Here is a 15,902-nt window from a genome sequence, read left to right as displayed (position 1 = left end):
ATTAATGATAACTTCTCAGAAAGAGTGGTGAGGCAGTGGCCAGGCTGCCCAGGGCCATAGTGCAGTCACTGTCTCTGGAGATGCTTAAGAACCATGTGGATGTGGCTCTGAGGGATATGGGTTGTGGATATGTGTTGGTGGTTGGACTAGATGATCTTAGTGGTCTTTTCCAACCTTAATGATTCTATGACTTTTTATCCTCACTAGATGGCCGCCAAGCTGCCACTTCTTACCAGTCTCTTTTCTGATCCTGAATCACAAGCTGTCACACAGCCCGTTGTCCATCCCATACAAGAGTTCAGGCGAGGGAGCTGGGCTTGTTCAGCCTGGAGAAAAGAAGGCTGTGGGGTGACCTCATTGCAGCCTTTCAGTACCTAAAGGGAGCCTACAAACAGGAGGGGAGTCAACTCTTTGGAAGGGTGGATAGCAGCAGGACAAGGGGAAAGGGTTTTAAGTTGAGGGAGGGAAGATTTTGGATGTCAGGGGAAGTTCTTTACAGAGAGAGTGGTGAGGTGCTGGAACAGGCTGCCCAGAGAGGCTGTGGATGCCCTGTCCCTGTAGGTGTTCAAGGCCAGATTGGATGGGGCCCTGGGCAGCCTGGTCTAGTATTAAATGGGGAGGTTGGTGGCCCTGCATGTGGCAGGGGGGTTGGAGATTCACAATCCTTGAGGTCCCTTTCAACCCTGGCAATTCTGAGATTCTATGAAGAGTTCCCCACATCCATGATGCTGCTCCACAGAGAAGGCAGTGTCATTTGTGCCTCTGTGTACAAGTGGTTGGGGTAGTAGGCCAAAAGTCCAGGTGGCAGATGGTGTCCTTCATCCTCCACAACAGTCACCAGCTGCCATCATCCACCACTTCCTCATGTGCTCGGGGCTTGGAGAGCTCCAGTGCTTCTTCAGAGGTGCCTTTCATCCTGTCATCTGCTACCATAGCACAGAGCCTGTTCTCCAATTGCAGATCAGCACGTAGAGAACACAGCGTTCTCCTGTTGCCTGAAGTCACCAGCCATGCACAGGGCTGCCCCCCACCAGCTCAGCTGCCCAGGGTCCATTCAACCTGGCCTCGAGTTCCTCCAGAGATAGGGTACCCACAGCTCTCTGGGCAGCTTTGCCAGCACCCCACTGCCCTCTGAGTAAAGAACTTCCTCCTAACATCTAACTTAATCTACCCTCTCTCAGTTTAAAACCATTTCCCCTTGTCCTATCGCTCTCTGCTTAAGAAGTTACTCTCCATATTAAGCGGCCCCATATGCACTGCTGACCTCTGGGTAGGAATTAAATCTCAGGTGCATTTGTATTGTCCTGTAAAAAAAAGTAAGGGCCAACACACTGCTTTAACTGGAAATACAGGGTCTGTGGCTGTACTCAGTGCCTGCCTACAACCGAGGGAACTGAGGGCTGGCTGAATTTATGTAGTACTGAGTACTGAGCTGAATCTGAGTTTATGCAGTAGAGTCCTGAAATAGTTCCACGAGGAAGGGCTTCCCATCTCCTCTGCATTACCCCACACCATGAGAGCAAAGCCGGGCTCCTTCAGCTGCTGGCTGTTAACATAAGCCACGAGCTGGCAGACTTAATAACCGTGAGGACAGTCGCCTCGGGCTCACTGTGAGAAGCCCCCCCACCCGCTGCTGACGCGGCGCTCCGCCAGGCGGCGCGGTGCGTCGGCGCGCGGGGCACGCCGGGAGCTGTCAGAGTGGCGCGGGGCGGCCGGTGGCGGCGCGGCTCTTCCGGCGGGGTCGCTGAGGTAAGGCGGCTCCCCGTCGTTCTCTTCTTCCTTTCCTTTCGCCCTTCGGCGGGCGGCGGAAGCCGAACCCGCCTTCCTCTCCCCGCAGAACGGGCCCGCTTGCCGCCGACTTCCCCACTGGCTCACCGAGGAGGGCTGGGCCGACGGCGCGTCCGCCCGAGGGCGAGCTGCAGGTGCGGGGGAACGCAGCCAGCCCGCTGGGCGCCGTGCGGCGGCTCACCTGTGGCGGCCGGCCCTTCCCGCCGCGCCCCGCGGGCTGCCTGGCGGCGCTGAGAAGGCCCCGCGGTGCGGAGCGCCGGCGCCCGGCCGTGCCCTGCATGAGGGGCGGGCAGACGCCGTGCCCGGGGGGCAGCCATCCTGCCCGGGGGGGACGTCCTACTGTCCGGGCCCGAGCGCGGGGCTGTCCCGCTTTGACCTTGAGCACTCCAGGTTTGTGGGCCGCTGTTTGGTTCCGCTGGCCGCAGCGTGTGATGTTTGGTGGGCAACGCCGTAGGTCAGCCGTTTGGGCAACACGGGGTTAAACTCCATCTGTTGATGCTGGAGTGGCCTTAGTCTTGTGGTGGTTAAATATCGTCTGGTGATGCCTTATATCTTGTGATGCCTGCTTGATAAACGTACAACGGCTTCTGTGTTGAACATTTTTACCATTTGCACACCTGTTATAATAAGCAGAGAGGCCTAAGCAATTTGCCTCCTTAAATGTCCTAAAATCTGCTGGAGATGAGCCGTGCTTCTGGTGAGCTTGCTTTGGGGGAGTCCTTGCATTCTCATTGCTGAGTAATTAGCATTCCTGTGCCTTCTTCCCATATGCAGTAATGTTATGGGTCTCAGATAACTGTACAGTGTGTTACCTGAGTTCTGCCGACTGGGAACGGATGGAAGACTCTTAAACTGTAATCTTCTAGATGTTTGCAGGTAACTGGGGTTCTGTGTGAGGTTGAGTGCTGTAATTTGTAATTTTGTTGCCAGGCCTCCATCTGTATCTGTTCTAAATACCTATGTATCTAAATATTTACATGTCAAATGTGCTTTTCTTCTAAGTATGGATAAACTTCTATAAAACAGGATGAAATACAGTAATATCTTTCCTCATGTCTAATGATAGTTTGATGTCTGGACACTGGTTATCCAAAAAGTACAGTCACCTTTAATATAACATAGATGAATGTTATAAGGGTGAATGCCAGTTTAGAAAAAGGCAAAATGTCAGCAGCATAATTCCTGATTTACTTCTAACTGAAATGAGAATAGGTACTTCTGGAACCTAAGTAGCCTGTAAATGAGAAATAGGTGAAGAGAGCTGCATTTCTGATTTACTGAATGTCATATTTTCCCCACCTGTTGGTGACACTGGTGACAGCAGGTATTTAAACAGCATCTTGCACAGACAAGTAATCATACATCTTCCAGTAGGGCCGTGGCTGCACATTTTAGCTCATGGTTATGTTCAGAGAGGAGGTTATATTTATTTTGGCAGTGCTTTTCTTGTGCACAAATACTGGCGTACTACTATGACCACTAGAAACACTCATACAGGCACTGCAAACTAAACTGGTAAGAATGCAGTCTGTCTGGTGTAGGTGGACTTAAATTGTATTCATCTGCCAGTATTGCTCACTTGAATAAGGGGAGGGGGAGTGATTCTCTTAGTTCATCACTGCCTTAGTTGTCTTGACCAGTTTTACTGTTTCCCACCTTTATTTTTAGAATTTTCTCACTTATCTGGGGAGGATTGCTTGGATGAGACTAACTGAAGATATGTATTACTGTTCTACCATTGTTGTTGCTTTAAAAAATATATATATTTTTTGAAAGCAGTTGAGAAAAATAGGAAATAGGACAGAGACAGAACTTAGAGACAATAAAAACAGATAGCACCTGCTTAAGTATAGAATGGAAGAGCAGAACTTTTATATAGTAGAATTTATTTGTATGCATTTAAATTGCTTTTCAGATTAATAATCACGTTGCCTTGATGTGTAGCTGAGAATATTTTAAACTATAAATAATAAAAATAGAAACGGGTTTCTTCTCCTTTTCCACAAACTCTTAGAGAGAAGCAGTGCAGGATCAACCATTTATCTCCAGTATCTGAAAAAAGAAGAATGCAGCACCAAAGCTACTCAGGAGATAATTTTTCTGGTCAATGAAACACTATTTTTATCATTTATATTTTAATTTGCTTATGTTCTATGGTATGTGCTTCCTCACTAGAGAGATTTTAGAGCATCTGTGTAGTTGAGCATGCATAACTGGAGTCATTGATGGATTTTTCCATCAATAACATTTTCTGTAATCAGGAGGAACATTAGGAACTTGTACTTAAATATAGTCATTAAAAAAAAAAAGTGAAGCTAAGGAATGGTGTTTTATCTAATTTGATTTCTAGTATCTTTATAAATAAGAGAGAATTTAATCATTTATGTCCTTTCTGGTTTACTTCTGACAAGAGGAAGGCAAACAAGTTTTGGTCCAACAGATTTGTTTCCAGAGCAGTCATCAGAAGACTCTACTTTACAAAGCTCTCTGTCATCCATCTCCAGAACATGTGTGATCAGACACATGGCAAAATACAACCACAGTCTAGGTTATGTTTCTGTATACATACGGCTTGTACTGTTACTTCAGAATTTAAATGAACTTCAAAAGATAGAAATTAGTAGGAATAAGAAAGAAATGAATTAGTAGCATCTTAAGATTTCAAAGTATTTAAAAAAGGAGGTTGGGCAGAGTGTTACCCAAACTTGGCATTGGTGAGACTCAGCATGGAGAACTTCTGACGAATGTTTTTGTGAACACTGCAAAGAAATACCAGGGTTGTTTGGAGACAGGAAGCCAAATTCACCTGAAGCTATATATCAGAACAACAGGAATGGATGAATAAAAGGTTCAATTCTTCGATTTTAAAGTTATTGTGAGCAAAGAATAAAAAAATGAATGCATAGGCTTTTTTTTTTTTTTTTTAAATTGGTGGATTTTGCTTTAAATTCAGTGTTGGAATGCTGAAGATGTCACAATGCAAACTTGGTGCTAGGCTAGAAGCAAGACTCCTCTTTGAGGAGGAGAATACCACCTACTTAATGTAAGGCAATGAAACTCATGTGGTCCTTTCTTGTTTTCCAGGCTGAAATGTGTCTATGAATTGGCAAACTTCTTTAAAGCAAATGCCGTACAAATTTGGGTTTAAATGGGTTTGAGTTGTTACTGTTGCTGTGGTGTTTTTTGTTTGTATTGTTTTTAAACTTTCTTATTGCATTAATAGTAGTTGGCTGACAGTAAAACATAAGCAAGAGAAAAAGAGTACCTCAAGCTAAGTCTTCAGCCAGTAAATGGTTGGAGGAGGTCAGAAGAGCTAGCTAATTAAGAAGTGTTTCCAGTTAAGGGTATAATGATTACTTGAAGCAATGAGGCTGAAACGTAAAATCAAAAATTAATTGCAGTTCATTTTAGAAACTTTTTCTTGTTCCTGTGGTCAGATACCTGGAGAGAAGGTGACTCAAATGGTGTACCTACCAGTTGCTGCACAGTAAGGTGGGCAGGAGCCGAGTGAGTGCATGGGAGCTGGGCAGAGGCACCGTACGGCAGGGAGAGCACACAGCTCACTGTGGGCAGAGGCAGTGATGGTGCACAGCAGGGGTGCAGATGCATCCACGCTGCAGCACGAGCACTCACTTTCCTGCTGTTTTCTCCAGCCTTCCAAATTTGTGTGGTTACTATGGATCTAGCGATGTCAGATAAATGCTTATCGTATTCTGTTCGAAGTAACACAGGCAACCTACTTTCCAATATGCAGACTTGTAATCTTTTTATGAAGGTTGGGAAATCGCGAACTGTGACGTTGTCAATTTGATTGTGGACAACTGAAAAAGGCTGCACCAATACAGGGGGGTAAGCCAAGCCACATCAACCCGGTAGCAGCTGGTTCTGCTGCAGTGAATAGGTGATAGGCTACATACGTTACACTTCTGAGGTAGGATTTAATGTTTCCCTTTGTCTTCACACTGTCACAGTAACTGGTTTACTCTGGGTGATTACTTTTCATGTTTAAATCAATAAATAAGGTATTATATCTTGCCACTGGAATTACTGAAATGTCAGCACAGGGATTTAAATGAAGGTTATTCTACTACAGAAGACAATTAAAAATGCCTTTACCTATATTGTTTACTTTTTTTTTTTTTTTTAAACAGATGCTTTGCTGTTAGAATTTGAATTAGTTATAAAGATGATAGCTCTGTAAGCTGAAGTGAAATGAAATTTAAGGAGGAAAACTCTGCAAAAATGCCAGAACAGTAGAGGTCAAATACTGAGTGCTTGTCTCTGCTTTCCTGCAAATGTGTATCTGAGTTAGAGGGAAATGCTGACCAGCTCTAGATCTAAGTCAAGATCTTGATTTATGCTCTTAAATATTGAATGGACTAGCTGATTACGAGAAGGCTTGCTGGATGTTCCTTAAGAATTGTTGAGTTTGTTACTTATTACTCTTGATGAACTCATATCTGGTATATGTCAGACTCTGGAATACCATAAAAGAGCAAAAGCAGGAAGAACATTTGCATATCTTATCTATTCCCATCAGAATTCTCTCAGTGGTAAACTGAGAATCTTTCATTCTTTCTTTGTGACTTCCTATATATCCAAAAAAAGAAAAGGGGTACTTAATGTGTTTCTAGAGGCAGGTTTTTTTATTTTTCTTTAAACATAGTGATAAGCTTGTTTCATGGATGTGCTCCCTACTGGCTTCAGAATCTATTCAGTTGTTTAATCTCGTCTTTGTATTACAAGCCATATGTGTTTGATTCTCGTTCAAACAAGAATTAAATGAGAGTCTCTCAGAAAAACATTTCATGTTGATTTAGAGGTCGTCAATATGGATAATGACATTAAAAGGAATACAAACACCTGACTTGATATTCTTCCACAAAAAGAAATTATAGTTCTTATCTGTAAATTTTTATTTGTTAGAAAAGTGTACTGAGAAGTTACTTGTCACAATAATATGTTTCCTAGAGTTCTCTACATTCCTGCAGGATAGCAGTGAGGTTTGGGCTAGTTCAATGTACAGTGAGTATATAGTTGTTAGTCATGCCTCATCTTTTATATCTTTCATTGCTGTATTTAATAACAACTGGCTGAAGTAACAAGCTCAAGCTGCTCTTCAGAAGGCATTAAGATGTATTTTTGACACATTCTGAATATAAGAGGACTCTAAACAGATTAGTTGTAATTGGAAAGTCTTTGTTTATTGGTAGAAGAAAATATATATTTCCAGTGCAAGTATTAAGACACTAGATTGGAATTTACAGTAGTTTGCTGTTCATGCTTTTAAACACTTCTGAGGAGAAGTGAAATATAATGAATTGTCAAATGACAGGATGTCTGTTCTCTGTGTATTCAAATCTGTTCATGTAAAGTATAGTTAAAGATGTTTCCGCTGTTATCAGCTTGGTATGTGGGCACTGCACACAGCTTAAAATCAAACAGTGCTGTGAAATACGAAATTTTTCTTTTCTGCTAGGTTTTTTCTTTTGCTACACATCCCATAGCTTGAATCACCAGAAAACTTCAGAAGTAGACTTTGAATAGACATTGAACTGCTAGAGCTCTGAATTCCAAGTAAGCAGGATTGTTAGCTAAGGTTCATGCTGTACTAGGGACAAATCTTGAGGAAATAAGCATGTCTGCACTCCACAATGATCAGCCCTTTGGCTTGCACCAGCAAGCGACCTGTTCTGTATTGCAGGTGGGTGGAAAGCAGATAAGCCTATGAGTTCTGTGAAGCTTGAGAAAAAATGTGAGAATGGAACAAAGCAGCAAATCAAACCTGGAGAGGAACTTTGGGGTACAACAGCTGCTGGAGTGTTTATAAGTAGTTGGAAAGTCTTTCAATCTTGTGATAAAGTGAAGACATACTTATATGAATGTGTTAATGTGTTCTTCTCAATGTAGTCTCTTTAGCTTCAGCCAAAGCCACTTAGAGTCTCATAAATGGTCCAGTAGTTTGCCTTGATGCGACACAGAAGGCTTTCAAGCATGTAAGTTTGGGAAGGATGAGCATTTGCTGTGAAAAATACAATTGTAGGAGTAGCATCCTAACATGACACAAAGGAAAGACAGTACTACCTCGGTGATGAAGGGAACTGCAGGCTTACATAACCCTCAGCAAAAGGAGATCCACAGGCCAGGTAACTGCTTTCTTTGACAAAGACATGCCTTAAGAGTGCAGGTATCTAGATGTATCAAGAATTGTGTGGTGTCTTGTCATTTTGTTGTTTTTTAATTCCCTCGAAGTTAAAGTAGAAGTAGTAAGCATCAAGACCTGCTTCTGTGATTTAAACATCATTTTCAAATGTATATTATATTACCAAATAGTTTGAAAGTAGATAGCATTTCACAGATGATGTAAATTCATCATGAGTAATAAATGTTATTCTCATACACTGCTGTTTCCTTTACCTCATCTGTTAAGAGGCATGGTCATCTAACTAGTCAGTTGTCCATGTCCTGACACACGCTCCAGGAGACCAGGTGAGCCTTCAATCTGAGGGAATTTGATCTCACTTTGTGATGTGTATGCCAAAAGGGGAAAAAAAAAAAAAACCACTATCAAAACAAGGAGTAGTGCTCTTCATCTCTTTTAAAGATAAATATATTACATTTTATATTTATATATTATATAAAAATTCAAGGAAACATGACCATTAGCATAGGGTAGTAACAAATACATTTTTCTTCTCTATGCAGGACTTCAAAATTGATATTATATGAATAAATGAAAATACAAACTAGAAGACCAGGATAATTTCATTAGTATCAGCTGGTAGGCAACAAACGGTTGTTTTAAAATACAAATTATTCATTTAGTTGTTTGTGTTTTTTCCTGATAAGAACAGAATATTTTGACCAGTTTATTAAGACAAAAAACACTGTTCTTTTAATGTTGTGTTCCTGCTGTTTTTGTCTAATCTTTGATAATCTTGAATCAGTCCAAATTGTTGGCTTTCAGATTTTTCAAGCACTTCAGGAAGACAGAGTCCTGTTTTCCACACAGCCATAAGAGGTTGCATTTATGTAGTAGCTGAATAAAAGATGATAATGATGCTTTCTTGACTCAAAAAAAGCATTATTCACTGTGTTAAGTTCTTCCTCAATCTTTTGTGCCGGGGAAAAGGAGAATCGTATTGCTTTTGTATGTTGGTCCTTTCTTCTTTTTAGCGTTAACATTTTACTTTACATTTGGAGATCAGATGCTGGCAGCCTTGCAATAGTCTCTGAGAAATCTGTTGGTATTCTGTAACTATTTCAAAGCAAAACTCTTCTCTTTGTGATCTTAATCCAAAGAGAATATGGTTATTATAAAGTGAAACCACACAAACTTTTAAGTAAAAAAAAAAAAGAGGTCTAAGTCCTTTGCACCATAAGGAAAACTATTGGTTTGGCACTCGAATATATTTTGAAATAATACTCTGCATTTCTATTCTGCCTTGGAGACAATTTGTAATTAGCCTGACATCAGAACCAGAAATGTAAAAAGTTAGTAGGTATAGACCTTTTTATTCACTTCTGCTATGCTAGTTACAGACAAAAGCAGTAAAAAGCTATATAATTATTTTCTTTTTGCTGCTTTCCTTGTAATGCTGAGATATGAGCAGGGCATGAACAATGTGAGAAGCAAAGTAGTAATAAAGACCAAAAAAAATAAGAAGTGTGGAATCTCAGTTGTTCTGGAAGACATAAGGTCAATGAGAGGAATGAAGAAGAGACAATATCTGATGCTTTATATCTACTGTGTCACGAAGGTTGGAGTTAGTGGCTTCTCAGAGTTCGCTCTGCACCACGTAGCATGGTGCTGTGCTGCCTCTGACTAAAGTAATACTTATAAAATGTTCTTCTGAAAAAAAAAAAAAAGAAGCTCAAGAGGATTAAAGATGGATTTGCATTGATTGATCTTCGGAAGCAACTGTTAAGTAAAGGGATGAAAAAGAGGGAGCAAAAATCTGTTAGAGTACTTATCTGATAAGCTTGACAGTCATGACATTTCAAGTCTGATTTATGGCTGTCTCTAATTTGAGCATGTTGGAATGTGGCTTTCTTCACATTTACCTTATGGAGTGCTGAACAGAGAAAATATACTGTGATGCTGTAATGTGATGAAAACTACAGTGATACTAGTAGCTGGCACAATTCTAGACTATAGCAACTATAGACAACCCAAATACAGCAGCCATAGATACAAAAACAAAGAAAAACTGCTTACCATTGGAAGGCTTTAAACAGGTAGGGAACTGCAGCAAGACATCCTCACCTCCACTGCCAACCCTTAAATGAGGTCTGGGAGGGGGGTCAATCCTGGTTCCACCCTTTTTGGTCAGTCAGGTTTGTTGCACACACCTGAGCTCCCCTGGGTTGGCCCTGCCTTCCCACCAGGTGCTCAATCACTGTTTCAGGCCACGAGTTAGCATTTCTGTTACAAGTACTGCTGTAGCTTGCAGTGTTGGGGGTTTTTGTAAAAACTTGGTTTAGAGTTGGCTTTAGGTAGCTGCAAACAACAAGCAGTTGATCCCAAGGCTTCAATGTTTAGATGGTGATGATGACCTCTTATAAAGCTACTGATGAAGTTAGGAGATAGCACGCTGTTTTGGGTAGAGTGCTGCTTGAAGGGAGGGGTAGATAAAGTATAAATTTAGGGATTTTGTGTCCTTGTAAGGAGTTTTAAACTGATAATATATGAAAAAATGTAGAAAAGTATGTATGTGTTTTGGATCTATGTTGTACGTGTTTATTACGTGAAATAATACAAATTTAATTTTTAGTCATCTTGAACTCATTCAAAACCTTGAACTTTACCTAGTAGAATTAAAAAATATATTTTTATATCCCTCAGCTGGAGAACCACCAGACATCAGAACATCACTTTTTATTTCTGTTAATATTTCTACTCTGTTATTTCATAGACTCTTAATTTCAAACATTGCCACAATTTTGCCATGCTGCTGCTTGCAGAATTGGTGCCAATGAGGCTGGCTCTTTTTTCATGGTGAAAGATCTCACTGAAACTGTTGTTTTCAGCATGACTTCTATTTATTGTACCTGGTAGGCAGTCTTGTGAATGCAGTTTCTTTATTGTTATTGCTATTTCATGGTTGTTTTTTTTACCTGCGGATAAAAACAACACGCAATTTTCTTCGTGCGTTCCTTTAATTAAGAGAGAGAAGAGCAGCATTTGTTGAGTGTGAAATCTTTTCTGAAATTGAATATCAGAAAGTTCCCAAATGGCTTTAGTTAAAAGGGACTCAGAAGTCTCCTTTCATGGAAATGCTACAACTGAATTTCCCATTACGGATTGCAAGTGCTTGAGGCTGAAGTAGCATTAAAAGTACGTGGGTGTGTGGAGGGAGAGAGAGTGGGTGGAAAAAAATAAAAATAGTGATTGGAATTTCATGAAATACTTTCATAGGACATGAATTATTTACAAGGTGCTGTTTCACAAAATAGAACATCTTAATTACCTCATGTAAATAACGTGGGATTAAAATATACAGGGAAAATTTCAAAAGCCTCTGATTACAGGGCACTGTTAGACTTATACTTTTGGTGTGTGTGAATGATAATAAAAAATACTAAGTAGGGTGGTATTTCTGAATTGGAATATGAGTGTTGTAGATGGGTTGAGGCATGAAAGTATTTCAGAATAATGTGTGACCTAATGTGTGTGCTTCAGTCTTCTACTTGGAAGTAATTCTAAAATAAATAAAATGGTGTTCTCTGTTTTCAGAAGGGCTGATTTGTGGCATAGTGGTGGTTTTTTTGGTTTGTTTTTTTTGTGGTTGTTCTTTTTGTTTTGTTTGCTTTTCCTTCTGCTGATGGACTCAGAGGTGGGGAAAAATAAAATAACATCATCTTGTATTGTTCAGAATAAACAGCTTCTGAGGCAAGGGGCAAGGCATTAATTTTCCAAATGTCTCTTATTTTTTTTTATGAAGATTTGGTTCTAAATGCGCTCTTTAGGATATGTTTTAAATATTTGTGAGCAGTATGGATGCTTTTTTGTAGGATTTGCTGTAAATAGCCTAACTTCAATTTGATATTTCTGTAATGCCTTTCATGAGGAAAATGCCTTGTTCTCCGAATGAAATTGTTTTAGTAATGTGTCTGTGTTTTGATTCGCTTATATATTTTGAACAGGTAATGATTGTACATGAATTACAAGCTGGTCACTAGTGGGGACACTGTGGGAGGATGAACACAGAAGAGCTGGAGCTACTGACAGATTCCAAGTACAGAAACTATGTAGCAGCAGTTGACAAAGCACTGAAGAACTTTGAATATTCCAGCGAATGGGCAGATTTAATATCAGCACTTGGAAAGCTGAACAAGGTATGTCCATTGGGTGCCTTTGGAAAAAAAATCAGGAATTGACAAGGAGTGTATAATAGGGTAATAATGCAGAAGGGTGAGATTTCAGCAGGGCTCCAACATGCCTGGAAATGTTAGACAATTTGAATTGTATGTTGAGTATGGGCAGGGAGCATTAAATCAAACAAATGACTTTCTGAATCTTACAGTACGATGCTCTCTTATCATAAGTAAGAGAGAATGTTGTCTGTGTTTCTGGTGGAACTAAGTGTAACATCTTTTTCATAAACATGTACTTTTGATCTCATTTAATTTTACTTAAAATAGTTTGAAAGATGGAAGCCTGTTTAAATATTTTAATATGATGTATGAATTACAGAATTTGTAAGCCATTTGTTGACCAGAGAATGCTATTCTGATTCATGCCGATAGTATGTTCAGTGTTTACTATCACTGTGATTTTTAATAGCTATTTACAAATGTGTACAGGTTCTGAAAGATCTTGTTCTGATCAGTCTGTTGAGGAGTTTCTAGGTATCTTCAGTCAGGGTCATGAAGTTCTCTTTACATGTTGCACTTTTTACCAGTGTGAAGCTCTATAGAATTTGGAACAGAAAAATACAGATCTGAAGCAATTACATTCTGTGCTTTTAACCCTATGGAAAGTCAAGATCAACAATACTGTTGGCAACGTCAGCAGGATAGTTCCTTTGTGTAAACTCTGCCTTTCATAGAGAAAGCTATGATATTTGGAACAAAAAATAAAAAGAAATATAAATCTGTGTCTTGAAGTGTTCATGCAGTTTTAGACAGTGGTAAACTTGTGTGTTGCCTTACTTTATGGCAGTTTTGGACCTTTTGGTTGTGAGTTTTTTTGGGGATAATTTTAGTAGTTCTCTCTGAGCTGTTGGCAATGTATTTGATGAATGGAGACTGTTGTTTTCCTGAACTGCCATAGCACGATTATGGGAGAAAAGGCCTACTAAAATGAAACAAATAAGCTGTAAGTGTGGAGCCCGTTGCAAATGAAGTTTTAAATGCCTTGGCATTTCCAGTCGTAGCAGATGTCTTGTACAGGTGAAAGGCATTGCAAAGAAAAAGCTCCAAAGTGCATTTTGAAAGGTTGGTTTACTGTGTATTGTGACTTACTGGCCATGTTTGGGAACTAATTTGGAAAATATGCATATGATGTTTAACTTATCTGTTTTGTTCTGTTTTTCTTAATGTACTGATTTGTTTATCAGGTACTACAGAACAATGCGAAGTACCAGGTAGTTCCTAAAAAGCTGACTATAGGAAAGCGCTTAGCACAATGCCTTCATCCAGCTTTGCCAGGTGGAGTTCATCGGAAGGCTCTTGAAACGTATGAAATCATCTTCAAAATCATTGGGCCCAAACGTTTGGCCAAAGATCTTTTCCTCTACAGGTACTTCAGTTTAAGCAATTCTATTCCAAATGTGTCATTGAAATTCTCTTGTTTTTTATGCATTTTATGTTAATAATATTGCTTTGTTATAAGGCAAGAATCAAGCAATTTCTTTTGCTCAAGTTACTGATGTTTGTGTAATACTGTTCTTCTGAATCCTGTATATCAGAAGACATACAGGTCGCCTAAGTTTTCCTGGGAACAAGCTCTCTTTTGCTAAGAAACCTGGCATTCATTTTTTCTTCACTGAAATAAACAAAGCTTTGTGCAAATATGTGCAACAATTGAAGTGTTAAAACTTATTTCAATGTATTTACTTTTTTTCCATTACTTGACTATAGCTTATTACAAGAAATTTACTCTTCCAAGCAATCAAAGCAGTCGTACAGAAAGATTGTTTCTTCTGTTAGAATGCTGGGCAAGTACAAAACATCTTATTGTCAGTCTCTAGGATTGAAGATAATAAAGGTGAAAGAACCTTGAAAAGAAAGTGTTAAACTATTCTGATTCCTGAACTTCCAGCAGGTTCTCTCAGATGGAAAGCAGGATGTTAACTATTTTTATGCAAGAAATCAATATATGCGTGCACACACAGAGTCACATGTGGATTTTAATTTCTAGCTATCCCTAGAGATTGAAATTTCATCAATTTGAGAATCTGTAGAATTAAAACAGAATTCTGATGAGGTAGCAGAAGCATATCCTAATGCTTGGAAACAAATTGTATACCTTAAATTCAGCTATTCTGTCTTGCATGGGCAATATGCTCACAAATAGTGGCTTTTTTTTGGAAGGAGGAATCTCAGTTCTATGTTGGCTGTTGTTTTTTTAAAATTTTTTTGAACTTGTAGCTCAGTCTTTTTTTTGTTTGTGCTTTGATTTCAGTAGCTGCAGTATCTCAGTAACAGTAAGTTCTAGGACAGAGAAAAAATGCTACCTTGTGTAATGTAACTAAGAGCCATTGTTGCGGATGCTTGGGGGGAGACTAGGACATTTACATTATTGCATTATCAAAGATTCCAGTATTTTTCATGTAAGCAGAATGACTGTGTCTAAGCATCTTGAAGGATGAGTAGTAGCCTTACAAAGAAAGACTGTGGAATAGTGTTTTAGTTATTGAACAAAAAGGCATTTTCTGTAGAGAAACAAACCAATTGAGAATAGTAAGGCAGCGTTTCCTATTGATAAAGGCAACAATAGATTATACAACTTTGCAATTTGCAAAGACTTTCATTTTTCTGTAACATATAAAATTTGTATCCAAAATGATTTTTAATAGTTGATCTACAGGAATATATTTTGACACATAGAGAAGAGGATGAATGAGCAGTTTGAAGAGGGGGGAAAAAAAAGGGTCTTCAGTCTCTTAACATCAGTCATCAATGATATTGAAGATTGCATTTATATGCACACATTTTGATTACTGGTGTTGTTTGTAACCACTTCTTATATTTAGTACCAATAGCAAAAATGTTTTTAGTATCTAGAAAGCTCTCCTTTATTTAGCTGATTATATTTGTAGCTTTCATGAACTTTTCAAATTAAACTCAAACTTATTTCTCTTTTTTTTTTTTCTTTAAGTATTTTGTTGTAAACATAAACTGTTTCACTTAAGCCATTTCCAAATATATATATATATATATGTATATAGAAATTTTTCCCCACAGTTCCGGGCTATTTCCACTCCTTGCCAATGCCGCTATGTCTGTCAAGCCAACGTTACTGAGTCTGTATGAGATTTACTACCTCCCTCTGGGGAAAACACTGAAACCAGGTCTGCAAGGACTGTTAACTGGAATTCTGCCTGGTTTAGAGGAGGGGTCAGAATATTATGAAAGGTAAGAATGGATATGTTAATAAAGCAATATGACTGATTATTTTTCTTGCAACTTTTCATTAAATATTTGTAGATTTTTTTGAAGATATGATATTTAATTTCATTCAGTCATATTAATTGCATCTGAGCATTATGATGGAAGATACCTAACATTACTTATGATAGATTATCTGTTAATTGTTCCTGATGTTGAAAGAGACTTGACATTAAGTAGACTTAGTGTTATAATTCAATTTCTGGAGATGTATAGCATGTCAAGAACTAGAGAAACTAGGAACCACTTGAGTCTAGAAGCACTTCTTTACTGTGTGAGTGATGGAGTGTTGGCTCAGAGTGCCCAGAGGCTGTGGAGTCTCCTCCTTGTTGCTCTTCAGAAGCTGTCTTGATGTGTTCCTTTTCACCCTGCTCTGGGCATCCTTGCTTGGGCATCGCCTGGACCACATGTTCACAGGGCCCTTTCAGCCTTAGCCCTTCTGGGATTCTGTGAATTTACTGCTTGTTTCTTTCCACTGAAGTTATATTTGCTGTAGTCCT

At 39.4% G+C, this 15,902-nt stretch overlaps 1 protein-coding gene across 11 annotated transcripts in view; it reads left to right on the top strand.

Annotated features, from left to right (window-relative positions):
• DOP1A (DOP1 leucine zipper like protein A) overlaps nucleotides 1–15,902 on the top strand; it is a 66,291-nt gene that overhangs the window by 841 nt on the left and 49,548 nt on the right. For 5 of the 11 annotated variants that reach the window (XM_085217724.1, XM_085217727.1, XM_085217725.1 and 2 more), the window contains exons 1-4: nucleotides 1,652–1,749; nucleotides 11,935–12,126; nucleotides 13,350–13,531; nucleotides 15,199–15,369. In XM_085217724.1, coding sequence (XP_085073850.1) covers nucleotides 11,989–12,126; nucleotides 13,350–13,531; nucleotides 15,199–15,369 — 491 coding nt within the window. In that variant the 5' untranslated portion in view covers nucleotides 1,652–1,749; nucleotides 11,935–11,988. The other 6 variants (XM_085217718.1, XM_085217722.1, XM_085217719.1 and 3 more) reach the window with 6 other exon arrangements.

The sequence above is a fragment of the Meleagris gallopavo genome, chromosome 2, assembly GCF_905368555.1.
Source record: "Meleagris gallopavo chromosome 2, MGAL_WU_HG_1.1, whole genome shotgun sequence".
Taxonomy (NCBI): domain Eukaryota; kingdom Metazoa; phylum Chordata; class Aves; order Galliformes; family Phasianidae; genus Meleagris; species Meleagris gallopavo.
Note: the sequence above shows the minus strand (reverse complement) of the source record. Positions and strands in the feature narration are given on the sequence as shown.